Here is a 15920-nt window from a genome sequence, read left to right as displayed (position 1 = left end):
ACGAGTCTCACTCCAGTTCAGACTAGTTCAGCCTTGTTTCACATCACTTTTTGTTTCTAGTGAAGGACATGATACTCAAACAAAATAGCAATAAAAAAGTAATGTTATCTGCAGCTGAATAAAAGCAACAGAATTTATATTTTAACTTCTGAAGCTTAAAGCATACCTTTTGAACTAGCATTAAAAAAATCTTTTTTTAAAATACAATAACACTGGCAAAAGTTAATGGGAAGACACAGAGGATTGCAAACAGGATAACTGATGGATTAGATTATTTTTAAATTTTATTCTGCTTTGATCAACTGATGTTAATACTGTTTTTCCTTGGATTTGGAATAATTCTATTGCAACAGTCACATGCAGGCTGAGGACAGCCGTTGGTTAAAGAAAAAAAAAAAGTGAAAAAAACAAGAAAAAAAGTTCCAGAAGTTATATGTAAGAATTTTCCTTTCACTGAAGAAGGTCTTGCCCTTGCTTTAGGAGACCTGGTTAACTCTTGTCAGCTTCATTAGCTTTGTCCAGACATATCTGTTGTCGTATCCCCTGGTCCAGAGCCTGTTTGTGCACGCTTGATGTAAAGGTTCAATAATTTCATCTGCAAATTTAAGCCAGAAATTCACTTTGTTTAGTATTTCCAAACTGTACAGACTACAGGAATGGTACAGCAAAGGAGACATGAAATAATTTTCTTTTCACCAAAAGCAAAATTGTATTTTACTCAGTTAATTCAAAGGTAGCATACTTGCCAATGAAAACATCAAACAGCAAAATTTGTCACAAGGGAACTGCTCAAGCTTCTTTCAGGATGTAAAGAAGAGAATGATCTAATGTAGCTAGATTAAGACAGATGGAATATTTTCCTCACATTACAATGCTGTTCTAAATAAGGTAGGCTTTTTTTTTCTTTTAAGTTAATATTGAGGTTTGAACCCTCTAGTTAAGAGTTGTTGATGCTGGTACTTACTAAAGCTTCCAATACTGTTTAGAATCACATTCAACACAATCATTGCCAGGGAGCATTTTTAAGAGATAACAGTCTTATTCAAAGATATACAAAATTAGTTGTCTTGTTTTAGCCCCAAGGACAAAGAGATTCACAGTTAGCACACAGCTGTTTTCATGCCAAAAACTCTATGTAAGAGATGTTAATAAAACCATAAATATCCTGAACCAAAAAGGACCACAGACTGATTACTATTATTATTATTTCAAATTAGAGGTACTTAAATGACTAGGAAATAGCAAAATAACTAGGAGGGAGAATAAACAGAATTGCTGTATGTAACACCTACATACTACATTTATTGCTTTCCAATCAGAACTTGCATGAAAAACAAGACAAGAAATCCTGATCAGAAAAGCCACGCTGAGCATAGCCATTATCACTACTACTGGGGATACAACCAGTAACTAAAGCCATTAAATAGCAGTAAGGAACATAATTTAGTATTTATCTTAATGATAGAGTTCGTACTTGCATAAATAAAGATCAATGGATTTTCAGTTTTGCACATTTTATGATGAAGTTCTATTAATCCTCTGAAGGTTTCAGCAGCCCCGATATTCTCATTCAAGTATATATATACTCTTATGAAACTTCCTGGCAATTGCAACCAAAATGCAAATGCATACATGCAATTATGAACAAAGATTTCTTTACATGGTATCTTATACTTACTTTACTGCCAGTGAGTTGACTGAGATGCGGTTTTAGTTCGTCACCAATTACTGCATGAATGGCTACGAGGCAGAAAACACATGCCTTACGAACACTGCTCTCTGAATTATCATAACCCTAGAAAGTAATAAAATGAACATTAATACCTTATCGGTTAATGATTAAAGCCTCAGAAAGCTATTTACTTATTTACTATAATAAATACATTAAAGTCTACAGTAAATGAATGCCAGTGTAGCCCAGTGAAGCATTCCAAAAAAACCCAAACATGCAAATACATGCACTTAAAAAGCAGGCTGCTTATTAATCACATTGATAATAATTCTCCACACTAAAATGAAAACCCACACAATCCTGTTCATAAGTTACACTGAAAACAGAGCTGCTGCCATGCAACAGGGGAGTACATGAGAGAAATTGTTCTAGATTATACAGATATTTACTTAAAGCAGAAGACCCCTCAATTCAGAGCTTCCTTACTCTGAAAGGAGTATTGTCTTAACAGATAAAGATTCTTTCATTAACACTCATCTCATTCTTTAATGGTTTTTGTTTCTTCTGCTACTTTGCTAGTACCCCATGCCTGTCTGTCTCACACTCCCTCCCCTCAGAGGGCCCCTTCTCTGCCTCTGCCTTCCTGCAGATGCACAATTGGATCACACCCATTACAGAGAAATCTGCAGAATGCACCTGTCCAACTCTGAAAAGTCTTTATCCATCATGTGCAAATTAATGTATGCTGGCTTTTGATTAGGTGGGGAAGAATTTATTGTTAAAGACAAAGGAAGAGAAACCTCTGATACCCTTGTCATTTTATTAAACCTTCCCCAATCAACTGCTGCTTTCCTCTTGCCTCCCCCAAACCCCAAGTGATAAAACCCTACAATTATAAACAAATACAACATGGACAATTTCAGACAAAATTATTAGAAATCGGGAAAAGATACAAACAACAAAAAATGTCTCACAACAAAGTATCTACCAAGCTTAACTATAACCAGTACTTTGTATCCTACCAAGATTTCCTTTGAACCCTAACCACAGGTTGGTTTTTTTTTCCCTTTCTTCTCTCCTTACCTGTATTAGACCTGGCACAATCTCTGGTAAAAGCTGAGTAAGGGTTTCTTTAGATACTCTTTCTGTTACTTTCGTCTGCATTTTGATTGCAGCCAGATTAATGGGGTAATCTGCAGTTTGGATAATTGGACAAAGAACTTTGATGCACTGATCTGGGCTAATGGAAGTTGCCAGCATGGAAGCAGCTTCTTCAGCAGATCTCACCACCTGTTGAAAGAATAAGTAAAAGACACAGAAAAACTATTTACAAGAGACTGTTACTATGATCTGTTATCTGGCAGTAATGGTCTCGAGCATAAAAATTTCCTACCAAGAACTCTACAATATTGTAGAAATATCTGGATGAAGAGCCCTCTGAAAACCTGTTTACAAGATTCCAAGTGTTGGACATACTTTCCTGGGCATTCTCCCCTAACAACATTCAACAACATGCTCTTGAATGGTGCAGAGCTTGACAAAAATGGTAAGGAACTCTCAGCACTTTCCATGTTCAGTCCCATCTCTCAACCACGAACCTTCATGAAACTCAAAAGCTTGTTCCAGAGTTCCAGGACAAAGAGAGTAACTGATTACTAACCTCCTTATGAGGATCCTTATGTGCTTCTAATGTCTTCATGATTGTGAGCTCTGCGTAATTCTTAAACCTTGCTGGCTGGTTTCTTAGAATTTCTCTTAGAACTTTCAATGCCAAAGCTCTAATTGCATGCTAAAGATTTAATATTGAAATGAATTAGTTATGTATCTTTAAACACACATACATTTTAACATTTGTTCAGCAGCTGAAGAGTTTTTGATAATGGAAAAATATCAGATTATGCTCTATACATATATACAGTATGAACCCAGTGATAATAAATAGAGCTAGAAAAAATTCTTTGTCTTGATCTCTGTTTTTGCAGATAATTCAGGTGGCATATCACAAACGTGTTGCTAACCTGATTGAGTTATCTATACTACCCAGAAGTTAAACTGCAAACAGTTCTACTCTTCACAAGTGTTGATAAAACCTTTAGCATTGCATTGTGCAAATAAATTTTTAATTTTTTTTAGAAATTTTTTTTTAAAGCAAAAGCAAGTATTAGTGTCTTTTTGATCCTCAGCAATTTCAAAACCGAAGTCCTTGTAGAGAACAATTACACAAAACTCTGTCTCTTCAGAATGAGCATTACTGTATTTTAGAAATATATTTTTAAATATTTTGAGATGTTTCGATATTCTAGATTCCACCAGGGTCTATTAACAGATAAGTTTCAAATCCCAATGAAAAATGCTTCATTTAATCTCGTGTGAGAATCAGCAAATAAAAATACTTGAGAAGGTAAGCATTACTGATGTCCTTTTCACCATCAGGGCATTCCAACTTCATGACATTTTTGTATTTCCAGTTTTTTGTTTTTGAAGACTAATTGGAATTTGTGCCTTTCCTACAACCCATACAAATTTCAAAGATCCTGAAAGTAAACCACGTGCTTTGTTAACATTCTTAACTGGATTAATCTGAATTTACCTCTTTATCTCCAAGTGTTTCAAGCAGCAGAAGTAATATTGTTTTGAAGTGCTCATCCCAAACACCGAAAGACTCTTCTTGAGTTAACTTCATGAGCTCGTACAGGGCAGCCTTTCTTTCCTCAACTCTCTCATTATGGTTTGATAATTCTTTCAGTAACTCTGCTACCAGATCAGAATGGTCCATGGGAGGCTCTGTCAAAAAGGAAACACAGTTCCTAGACCACTGCAAATAAATTAGTACCTTCTGCACAACTGAAGGATATTTTACAGGATGGCTAGCTGGCTTCATAGCATGCTTCTATTTCTTTCCTCAAATTTGTCTGCAAAAATTGCAATTTGGCTACTACCTTTTCAGTGCAGCCAACACTGCTGAACAAGCTTAGAATCATGAGAAGAACCCTACAATGATATTGCAAAAAAACCCCGTAAGCTAGTTTACTGCAGGAGTTTTTATGCTTCCCATACCCAAAGTGATAAGTACTCTGCATCCTTTTAAATCTGATCTATATACAAGGTGCTACCTTTCACATCCCATATGATGCCTTCCATCCAAAATGATAAATTTGTCTTTTCTCTGTTAGTATTACAGAATTGCTTCAACTTTGGTAAGCCATGGTTCCACAGCAATAGCTAGGCTGTTACCATAAAAAGGGAAAAAAAAAATGCACAAAATTGGTGCTTGGTACAAAATAGCTGAAATAGAAGCAACCGAAGGCCGTCAGTCCCACAAAGATTCCCGATAGTAGTCATTGTGAGATGGCTCTGGATTTTAGTTTTGATTAAGGAAGATTCCATGATAATGGAAAAACACATTAGTAACACAACCCGTATTTGTAAATACTGGACTGCAAATGGAGAGAAGATCTAGAAACGTACAAAACAGCTGGGCAAGTTTCTAGATTTACATGGGCTAAATGAACCACCTTGCTGGTAAAAGCTAGGCTTTTTTGTTTGTTTGTTTTGTTTTTTTAAGAATGTTTAGTCAATAGAAAAAGCCAATGTCATGTTTCAAATACAAATGTATTACTAACACAATACTTCATCTTTCACCTAATTCCCAAACTGGTTTGATGCAGTTTTACTTCCTTGCTGCAAGTCTTTTTAACTTCTCCCCTTTAAATTTAAATCATAAGGCAACTTGTTAAGTAAAATTATATTGACAATACTTCTACAATATAGTTCAGAATTTCTCTCATTTTTACCCTTAATCTCTACAAATACCAAGTCATCCAACAATGTCACTCAAAAGGATTACTAACAAAGAAACTAATCTGAAATACAGTATTTTTAAAAACCTCTCAAAGCAGCAGCCCTCGTGATACATATATTGCTAATAATAAATTCAGAAATTGAACTACAAGATGGAAAAATCTCACCATTTTTTTCTTCTAGCACAAAATGGAATCTGAAGCTTACCATCAGGAAATTGCTCTGCATCATCATCAAACATGGCTTCTTTCAAAGCAGATTTATTAAATGAACTGATACCATCAGAATAATTGTATGGGTTATAGTCTCGGGAACGTGGTGAAGAGTGGGGAGGCATTGTGTTGAGTAATGATGTTTTGTTATCAAGAGCTGTTCGCCCTGTATCGCCCACACCGCTTCCTGCTCGTAGATCTACTATTCCAGCAGCACTGCAAATCTGCAGCAAAAGAAATATCCCATCAGCATATGAAATGTGCACTTACACTTTCCAATTAACTACATTACTAATCCATCTATGTAGCAAAAAACTTACAAATTTCAAGAAGTTCACAAATTAAAAAAATTTTCAACTAGCCTTAAAATAGGAATTCTTAGAAACAGTTCCCTAAACTCTGCTTTCCTTAAAAAAAAAAAAGGGGGGGCGTGAAGTGTACGTAGTGCAAAAAAATTCATGAACTAGAAACAGCTGTCAGTATTTTATCTCTGAAGTTCATTGTTAAGTAATTATAAACATGTTTAGCATACACATATTTGTCAAGCTCAACAAATCGGAAAGCCAAAGTTCCATAGAAACACAAGTTCAAAACACTGCATGTAGTACTGAAAAACCCACAAGTTTTGTATGGAATAAAATAAAATCTTTGGAAAAACATATATTGAGGTGCAGACCTCTCAAAGACTGAACTCCAGATGTTTTGCAAGATAATTTATTTTTAATTTGCTAATATGTTAAATAAACAAACAGCTAGTGCTACTTAAAATTAGCATTTACATTTCCAAAATGTAGTTCAAGACTAGGAACATATTTTTCTTAAGCTCTGACGTAATTTAGGAGAAATGTCCTGTTTCAGAAGTTGTAACATATAAACCTACTGCAAAAGATCTTTTTCATCTGTAATAAATCAGTCATTGGCTTGGTTTGCTGATAGCAAGATGCACTGAGTTTAAATACTCACCGAATCACCATCATCTTTTTTGGAATCTCGCTTAACAGGCTCATTCATATCTTCCTGACTACGAAAACTGAAATTCTGAATGGCTTCGGTGACTCCACGAAGAGAGCTGTAAATATCTTCAGAGTTCATATTTTCAGTGTCATAGTCAAATGCACTGTGGGCCACCAAGAAGAACATAGGAATTAAGATGGATTTATTTTATGACCCTGTATTTTTAAATAACATTAGTATGAAACTCCAGAGACTCAAGAAATATTAATAAAATCATTATTCTTCCTGAAACATTAAGGAAGAAAGCTGTCTCTCCACATAACCAAATTGTATTATGGTACATCTTAGTAAATGTATGGCCACTAACACAGAAAACACTGAAAGTAGGTTGCTAGGGGAAGGCCTACATTATGTAAGCAGCATCCGCCTGAAGAAATAAACTTCTTTTGCTCTGTTCTACTCTTATGAATATGAAACAACTGTGATTTTTACACAATTCTCTCTTTCTGAGAAAAGCTGCAAAGTAAGGAGGACTGATATATATCTCAACAGTCTTCACAGTCACTTGATTGATAAAAACAAAATTGCTAAGTCCACTTCACTGGCAACATGGAGACCACAAAATTAAAGACCAATCTGTCACGTTGTGCAAAATTTTCTCCATGCTTTCACTGTTGGGGTTCCAATTCTGGATAACATGTAATGAAGCCTTAGTCGCAGAACTGTAGCAATGGTAGTTACCTTGGTGACAAAGTGTTCTGTGATGTATTGGTTGGGGATGTGAGAGGACTTGACCAGCTTGCTGGGGAGCGTGGAGTAGGTCTTGTTAGAGGACTTCCCATTGATCCCTGGAGGAGGAGAGGAGAGATACTCCAGTAGGACTTCAGCTTCCCTTTTAACTTATTATTGTGGTTTTTTTTCAATTGCCCAGAAATATTTAAAGAGCTTCTATTTAATTTCTTGGCTTGGCTAACATTACTAGTAACTTCAAGCAGGTATAACTTTGAAATGAGTAAAGTAAAAGATAAAGACTCCTAAAAAGCACATTCAAACTTACTGAATGACTTGGAAGCAACATATACTTAGTAAGTATCATTCTATGGAGGAAAAAGATGTAGTAGATACCTGACCACTGTTGCCTGTATTCCGGAGATGATTATGGAGAAGCTTTGTGGCTCCATCCTGAAATGTTTTTGGTAAAGCACCCAATAGCATTGTAAACTCTGGAGTGTTGAGTTCAAAAAGGGAAATCAGCACTGACTGTGCAGCCTAGAAGAAGAAAATACAGATTGAAGACATTAATTTGAGTTTCTAAAGTAATTTTATCAGCAAGAGATGCTAGAATGAATGGTAATCACAAAACATGACTCAAGTCTTCATCAAGCTTCAATAAAGATGTTAACAGATGTGAATGAAAGCAATTTGTATGTGCTGGTAAGCTGGAAGTTCAGATATTGATAAATCCAGGCACACAACAACAAGCTTACACTTTGCAACATCATTTTAACAAGAAGTCTTTCAGAAACGTGCTCTTCAACTGCCCCAATCCCAGATCCCTACTTACTAAAAAGAGTACTGAAGGAATTCTCAAAATGGCTTTTAAAAGGTTTGACAAGTTGAAGGAATTTAGAGAGAGGAACGGAACACACCAGGCAGGAACAAGCCTGCAATTCCTTCTCCTGAGTTCTGCAAATGGTAAATACAGATGATGGATAATCAACACACTAGCTTGAAAAGGAACAGTTATCACCCTAGAAATTAAAAAAAAAAACAAACCAGATAAACCAGATATCCTAATTTGGAATGAGACAGTCTTGATTTTGAGTTGTCATCACAGCACTTCATATTCTTTATAACTTATCCCACAGCCAAACTAGTTAGTTAACCTCTCCTCGCTTCCTGTCCTGCTTCCTTAATCTTTTTAAACGACAGGCAAACATCATGAGGAATAATTTAGCTGACTACATATTGTAAAGATGAAAACTGTCAAGTACTGGGTGCTTGTAGTCTACTGGATGCCACCTCCCACACCTTCAATTTTAATAGTTCATCTTTAATGTCATCCTCATCCTACAGCATGTTTTACTAGATACATTTTTTTTTATTTAAATCAAAAATCAGAGCTCTTTACTGACAGAGCAACAATGGTTGGGTTCCCCCTAGTAAAGGAATGTTGACTGCATGACTCAGTAATGTCTGTAGAGTTTGATGAATATTCACCATAGTCCAACAAACCTGTCAACATCGCAACTAAACTAACACATGCAATGAAGGGGGGCTAGAGATTAAGTTCTCCAGAGTTCTTTAATAGTTTCTTGGTAGTACAAAACTCTGATTCTAAGATTAACCAACTATGTATGTCTAGTTTATTCAGCTCACCATTGAGGTCTGCCACGCACTGGAGAGAACCAGTGCCTCATGCTAGGCAGAATGATAGGCAGCTTGCTTAAGCAGCAATACACTTCAAGCAAATAGTTTAGAAAATTCTTTTAGACTTTTATTTCCCTCCTGTTGCTTCCAGAGCAATGAACTGTAGCATTTTTTAATTAAAAGTGGAAAGTCAAGGTATAAGCACACATACCAGCACACATCTCAGTATTAAGTTTAATGACAAAAATACTGCCATGTTAGATGGCCACAAATTATCTTTGCACGCTCGTGACTGGCTGTTTTCTTTAACTTCTATTCTCATCTCCCTCTGATAGCCTTCCCTTCAACTAAGCACCCTGAATGTCCTCTACAATCTGTCTTTAGTTACCCTTTTCCTTCTTATTTCTTATGGTCAGTCTTTTAATAGAAATTGATACAAAGCATAACCAAAACAAATCCTGCCACTGAGCAAAGGCTTGGGAATGACCACTTTCCTTTTCTGCCCTGTTATCCATGTCTCCACTCCATAATACTGGGTCTCTTTAAGCTGCCAAAAAAATAACACAATAGGCAGGCCAGGGTTGTATCACGAAAGAAACTGTTACCATCAAGTTCACCCAAAATGAAGCTCAACCTAAAGTATCAAAACTGATATTGACTCACAGAAGGTTTTCAACTCTGCAATTATCTATTTTTTTTCTCTCTCTCTTCCTTGACAAAAAGAGAAGCATTTTAGAGTATTTGGAGGTTTTTCTTCTCCTTAGCATAAGCTCTCTCTCCTGAAATTTAAGCCCAGTCACACAGATAACATCTTTAAAAGCCTGCAATAAGGGTTAGAAATATTTTTTATTTTCTTCTTAGAAGAACTCTAATTCTTCTTAGAAGAATTCTAATTCTTTCCAGATGAAATCTAAGTTCTGACATATAGAATTTTACCTTCCAGAAAGAAAACCCATGCCACTGAACTGCACTAACAGTGCCCAACTCCAGATTAATAAAATAAAAAAGTATTTTTCATAATACATAGTAATAGAAATGTTTTTACTAAAAAAATAACCCAGACCCATCAATTACACAGAAATACACTTGACAAAAACTTCTAATTTAAAGAAATCATACTAAATGCTATAAGCTTATTAAAATAAAATGAAAATGAAATAAAATTAAGTGAAAAAGCCTGTGATAGCAGGTTGTGAATATTAACGTTTTATACAATCAGAATAATTCTTTTGACTATTTATTGGTGAAATTTTATTTTCAAGAGTCATTAAAGGCTTTTGGAAGTTAGTTGCCTCTAACAGCTATGTTATGGAAAGAAAAAATAAAATGAGAAAACTGCATATAATTAAGGTGTTCCAGATGATTAAACTCACCAGTAATTCTTTCCATGCTTCAGTTACTTATTGACATAAAAATGCTTATTAGAGATATGAACCATCAGATAAGACAGCTTGCCACGTGCCTTAGTACTAAAACTTTCCTGATTTAGAAGATAGTGCTGCTTCAATTCTCCTCCTATTTTATGGTCTTATACGTGTCACTAGAATATGGTACTAGGCAAGAAAAGTCCACAGAATATAATCTATTATTGCTCTCATACTCATGAATTTATGTAAGAAGTGAAAGACAAACATTCCTGGTATATCTATGTAGGTCACAAATATGAATTTTCACTTCACAATACTTATATGGAAAAAAGGAGTTTTACACTGGAACTGCAATATTTCAAGAACAAACCTTTGATTCTACCTTGCTAAATGACAAACTTTCTTCTGTCAAAGCATAAACATTTATTTCCCTATCTTTTGTTAAACACAAAGCATTCAAGAAAATCCAACAGAAATTGAAATGAGTTTGTTACCAAACTTACCTGTTAGGAATGTGCTATTACTATCACAGAGAACGGTCTCTGAAGGAATATTAAAACTGTATAGAAAATGCCCCCTGAAGAGATTTTAATACCAGATAGCTTGAAACAAAGTTATTCCTTGAATTACAAAAGATAATCTCAATATATTAACATACATATAAATACAACCCTAATGGAGAGTTTCAAAATGTGTTAATTTTAATTTTTTACTTAAATATTGTTAAACATGTAATTTTTGGCAAAGTTTTAACTTGTCAATTCTGAGACTTCATACAGAAAAATGAGGCATGATTTCTGAGAAGGATGTAGGGGTCTCTTTTATCTATGAAAGAATTAGTTTGCTTTAAATTTTTTTCCCCCAAGAAATATTAATTTCTCTAATTTTCCAAGATACTTGGAGTATACTGCAGTTCTAAGCATGCATTAACAAACATACCTTCCTAACATCTGAGCTTTTAGGTTCTGTGGTCCAGGTGATGATTCGAGACACTGCTAACCTAGTTTCACTTGAATTTACAAAATCTCCTGCATCCATCTGTTGCGCAAGAGTCTCTATATATTTAAGGATTGCAACTTTGACCTGCAAAGAGAAAGGGAGTCAGGTGGACAATTAAAAAAGTGTGCTGCAATAGCAAGTGTGCTCACAAAGTAGAGTGTTCATTCCCTAAAATAAAGAAGATTTTTTTCCAATTAAACCAAACATCTTTTCAGCACTGATATGCAACTCTACACTATAAATCAATGTACAAATGGATATAATGTTTGAAGAAGGGAGTTATTCCATAGAAACTCAACTATTAATAGAAAACTTAGATTTCACTAGTAGCAACAAATCATCACATATGCAGAAGCTTTTATTTAACAAAAAGAAAACCAAAGTACTCAGAATATTTAAGAATAATCATGATTTTAAAGAATTATTCAGAATTATTAAGAACTTTTTTCAAGTACTAAAATGGAAAATGAACATCATCTGATGAACCAATAATCAGTTCCTATTAGTTCCTACTATGCAGTTAACACCCAGAACTCTTTTATAAAATACCAGAGTTGAGCAGTCACTGTCTTTGGGGATAAGCCACATGAATCTTCCCATTCAATACTATGGAATAGAATTTCTACAAAAGCCTTAGAAGGGGTCACACTCACACTTTTCCTTTGAAGACCTTCAGAAGACAGACATGGATTTACCAAGAGGAAGGAAAGGCTGCTTTACTCCCTCATTTATCTGAGCATCATTCTCCTGCTCCACTAACTCCCTCTATTCCTTATGCAGAACCGCTGTTTTATACATCCCAGATTGCATTTTGGATTGTTCATGGCTTGTGGTACAACAAGGTATTCAGAAATTCCTTTGGTCATCAAAACTTACAAGCTCTTAAAAACTCAAGATATACCTAAGTGACACACACATTAGTGACAGCTGATACATTTAGATTAATAATGACTAATTCATTTTCACAGCAGCTGTTAAAGCTCAACTTCTCCAAAGTTATACAACAAGGAACAGCTGGAGGCTTTCATCTTCTGCAGATCAATATTAACAAATGCAGGAAAAACCACACTATTTGCTAGAATCTTTCCAAGGGAAAAAAACCCCACAAACATCTCCACAGCAAAAAAACTTAGGCTACATGATTTTCCAAATATGAAGTAATAACATTAAAATTTCTAGATTACCAAGTGAAACCATTATGACAGCACTATGTTTCACTGCCCACAATTTTAATATATATGACACCTTAAAAAAATTACTGTTAAGAACTGTCACATTTAGAACATCTAGAAGCATTTCTCCAATGAAAACAACTGAGTACTCTATGTGAGAAAGCAGTATTATTTCATGTTTAAACTACTCCCAGAGAGTAAACTGCACAGACTTCTCCAAAGATGGAGGCTCTCAAGAGACAGAAGAGCACTGAATAGAAAATGAATGGAGACAGTTTGCACTAAGAAAGCTTTGCCCAGTGAGACAGGGACCCAAAGCTAAGTTTGACAGCTCTTTTGAGAGTGTTTTTCGCTAATTTCTTTTAAGAGAAGAAATTCTGTAAGGGGTTCTTTTCTATGCTCAAATATAAGGAGACAGTATTATTACAGACAAAAAAACACCCTACCCTGAGTAAATTCTATAATAGCAGCAAATCTGCTTATGATGTATTTTTGTCACCATTTCCAGTATGTATGTACAGAGTTGAGATTCAGAAATAAAAGGTCTAGCATAGTTATCTTTAGCAGTCCATCTCATCTCTCTGAGAGAGGAGATAAATAATTTTTGACTGCAACAAAAGCAGCTCCAGGAATTCTTACAATTAGTATTTGCTGTTAACCTGAAACCACTGTCTGCGAAGTAGTTTAATACTGTCTTGACTTTCCTTATACTCTTCTAAGTTGAATTTAACGTACTTTTGTTGGACTATAAATGCTGACATATTTTTCCTGTACAGCATATAACACAGACAAACACAGACATGTTGTTTAAGAATAGCACTGCTGGAGTAAGTCAGCTGAAACATAGATCAAGCCACAATTAGCACTATTACAAAAAAAAAAAAAAAAGAGTAGACATAAATGCAAATAAAGTGCTTCATAAACATCTTTCACAAATGATGAAACAACAAATTCTGGAACAAAAAGATGTGCAACTACCTCCAGAGATTTAGGAAATACTGTAAGATGCTACACAGTCCGTGCCTGAAGGCAAACTGTTTTCCCTTCCTGTGAAAAATTTGAGATTTACAGAGTTTCATTTGCTGCATCAGGAAAAAAGTAAAAAGGAGAGAGGAATGTGGAGAAGCTGCTTTACTTAGACCAGAAAGAAGTCCATCTCTTGCAGTGCTTTCCTGGGATGCGAGAGACTCTGCTCTGCCTTAATCAGACTGAATTCAAGCAATCACTCAGTGACTCTCAGATTGCCACATCCCACGTGTCTGTCCCTAAGTTACTGGACACTTAGGAGTGACTGCCTCTGCCATTATTTAACTAAATGACTAAAATAAGATTAATTTTGAAGGGCGCTCTCATCTCTGTGAATCTGTGTCATTGGTTGGTTGTTTTTTTTTGTTTGTTTTTTGTTTGTTTTTTAATCCAGAAATTTTAATACAGACTTAGGGAAAAAAGAAATCTGATCAACTGTGGCAAAAACCTTTGTCAACAAATCAGTATTTTCAAAGGAAATAAGGGTTCAGAAATTTGTAGTGAACTTTGGTCACAATGCTTAAATCAATTCCTCACTCAGTGTGAGCCATTTGATATTCAACCTGAGAAAAATGAAAGTGATGAACTGAAGTGTATTTCAGGACAACAGCCATCCTTTGGAAAGCAGATGTTCTGCACCTGCGAAAATAAGCTTAATAGATTACATCCTCTCTAGAAAATTTGACTCCTGTGCCTATCCATACATTTGACCAAAATAATTACATGCATCAGGCACCTCTAAACTGTATTGCAGCAGTTCACCACACCTACACATACAATTATATCCAAAGAAATTAAGCTAGATACAGCACAATACGCTGTGCTGCACCCTCCATGGTTTCACTCAGCAGAATTATATTTCCTCTGTGGTCCTCTTTACTGGCTAGCTACCCAAATCCACCTCTGTGCCCACTCTAAAAGCTTAACTTTTATTGTTCAAGACTTCGCTGTGTTTCTAAGTGTAAGAACGACTCTAAACGATCACGAATTTATTTGCTACTACCACATTAAAAACTAGAGGGGAAAAGTCATTTTCAGAAGGAAATCCTTCCACGGAGCACATTTCTGATCTATCATCCCCTCTTATATCTGACCATCTTTAAGGATACTGAAAAACCTTTCTCTGATTTTTCATGTCATAGTGAATGCTGTTTCTCAGTGTATCTAGCCCAAAGGCACACTCTGCAAAAAAATAACCATTTATCAGAGTAAGAAGAAAAGCTGAAGACTTCAAGAAATGGAGTAGTGCCCTAGGATTATAAATTAATCTGCTAGACATCTGGGTGCAGTGAGGATGGGATTTAGACAAAACATTCAAGAATGTGGGTATTAAACAGATATTTCTGCAATTTATGTTCAATGACTTTACTCCCCGGATCCTGAAGTTGTAATTACCTCATAAAGATGGAAGTAGGGGGCAGACACCAGTTTCATCTGAAAAAAAGCTTACCTTCTCTTAAACAGTTACATACTTTACTATCCCAAAAACTCATTTTAAATACTCTTGATTTTATTCCAAACTAACAGGTGTTCTTCCACAGAGGTAGTTTTTATCAACATTTTGATTTCAGAAGTCTCTCTCAAATACTGGAAATTATATTCAGAATGCCTTCCCATTAAGTGTTTCAGATTTCTTAATTCCTTCTAGGTTACACAGTGAATACTCTTGAACTTAGTCCCAAGTGGGAGTCTATGTCTCGTTCCAAATCTACACTCCCAACTTTGAAACGTGATCAATATGCATTTACCAGCTATACTGCTGAATGGAAAAAAAAAAAAAAAAGAACATCTCAACCATCAAATTCACCTTCCTGGGGAGGAAAATCAAGTAAAACAAAACCAAGCCCAATTTGTTCCAAGGATTTATTTAAACAACAAACTGATTTTTACTACCTCATTTGCTGTCTTCAATAAATGACAGCAGTCCCTTTTTTAACACAGCTCTATGAAGCAACAGCAGTCAACGTATCAACTGTCCTCAAAAGCTTAAAAATATAAGTTTTACTGTACTGTAGACAAAAAAGGCATATTCATGTGACTTTAGGTTCAACGTAACTTGGGAAAAGTCATACTCTTGTGCAGTATGAAACCATATACAAATATTTCGTGCAGGATAGAGCAGAAAATGCCAGTTATCATATGCTTGTTATTTCTCCATTTACATCACTTGTAAATCTTCTTAGGATCTGATGCATTTATCCCAAAATCAACTTTATTTGGAACTGTAAATACTACAGAATACATTTTACTTTTCAGTAAAGGGGAGCTGATGTTTAATATAGTTACTCAAGTTCATATTAATATTAAAATAATTTAAATTAATTCAAGACCTATCAGGCTGAACACA

General features: G+C 35.2%; 1 protein-coding gene across 1 annotated transcript in view; it reads right to left on the bottom strand.

Annotated features, from left to right (window-relative positions):
* Window positions 1-268: 268 nt before the first annotated feature.
* Window positions 269-15920, bottom strand: part of CLASP2 (cytoplasmic linker associated protein 2) — a 67690-nt gene continuing 52038 nt past the window's right edge. Inside the window, exons 25-34 of the mRNA XM_010086785.1 lie at window positions 11316-11459; window positions 7765-7908; window positions 7381-7487; window positions 6649-6802; window positions 5681-5909; window positions 4263-4456; window positions 3333-3461; window positions 2756-2962; window positions 1679-1795; window positions 269-595 (exon numbers count right to left, since the gene is read on the bottom strand). Of these exons, the coding sequence (XP_010085087.1) occupies window positions 509-595; window positions 1679-1795; window positions 2756-2962; window positions 3333-3461; window positions 4263-4456; window positions 5681-5909; window positions 6649-6802; window positions 7381-7487; window positions 7765-7908; window positions 11316-11459 (1512 nt within the window). The 3' untranslated portion in view covers window positions 269-508. The remainder of the gene's footprint in view (window positions 596-1678; window positions 1796-2755; window positions 2963-3332; window positions 3462-4262; window positions 4457-5680; window positions 5910-6648; window positions 6803-7380; window positions 7488-7764; window positions 7909-11315; window positions 11460-15920) is intronic.

Source organism: Pterocles gutturalis, unplaced genomic scaffold, assembly GCF_000699245.1.
Source record: "Pterocles gutturalis isolate BGI_N339 unplaced genomic scaffold, ASM69924v1 scaffold20541, whole genome shotgun sequence".
Lineage (NCBI taxonomy): Eukaryota > Metazoa > Chordata > Aves > Pterocliformes > Pteroclidae > Pterocles > Pterocles gutturalis.
The sequence above is the reverse complement of the archived record's forward strand: the minus strand, read 5'-3'. Positions and strand labels throughout refer to the sequence as shown.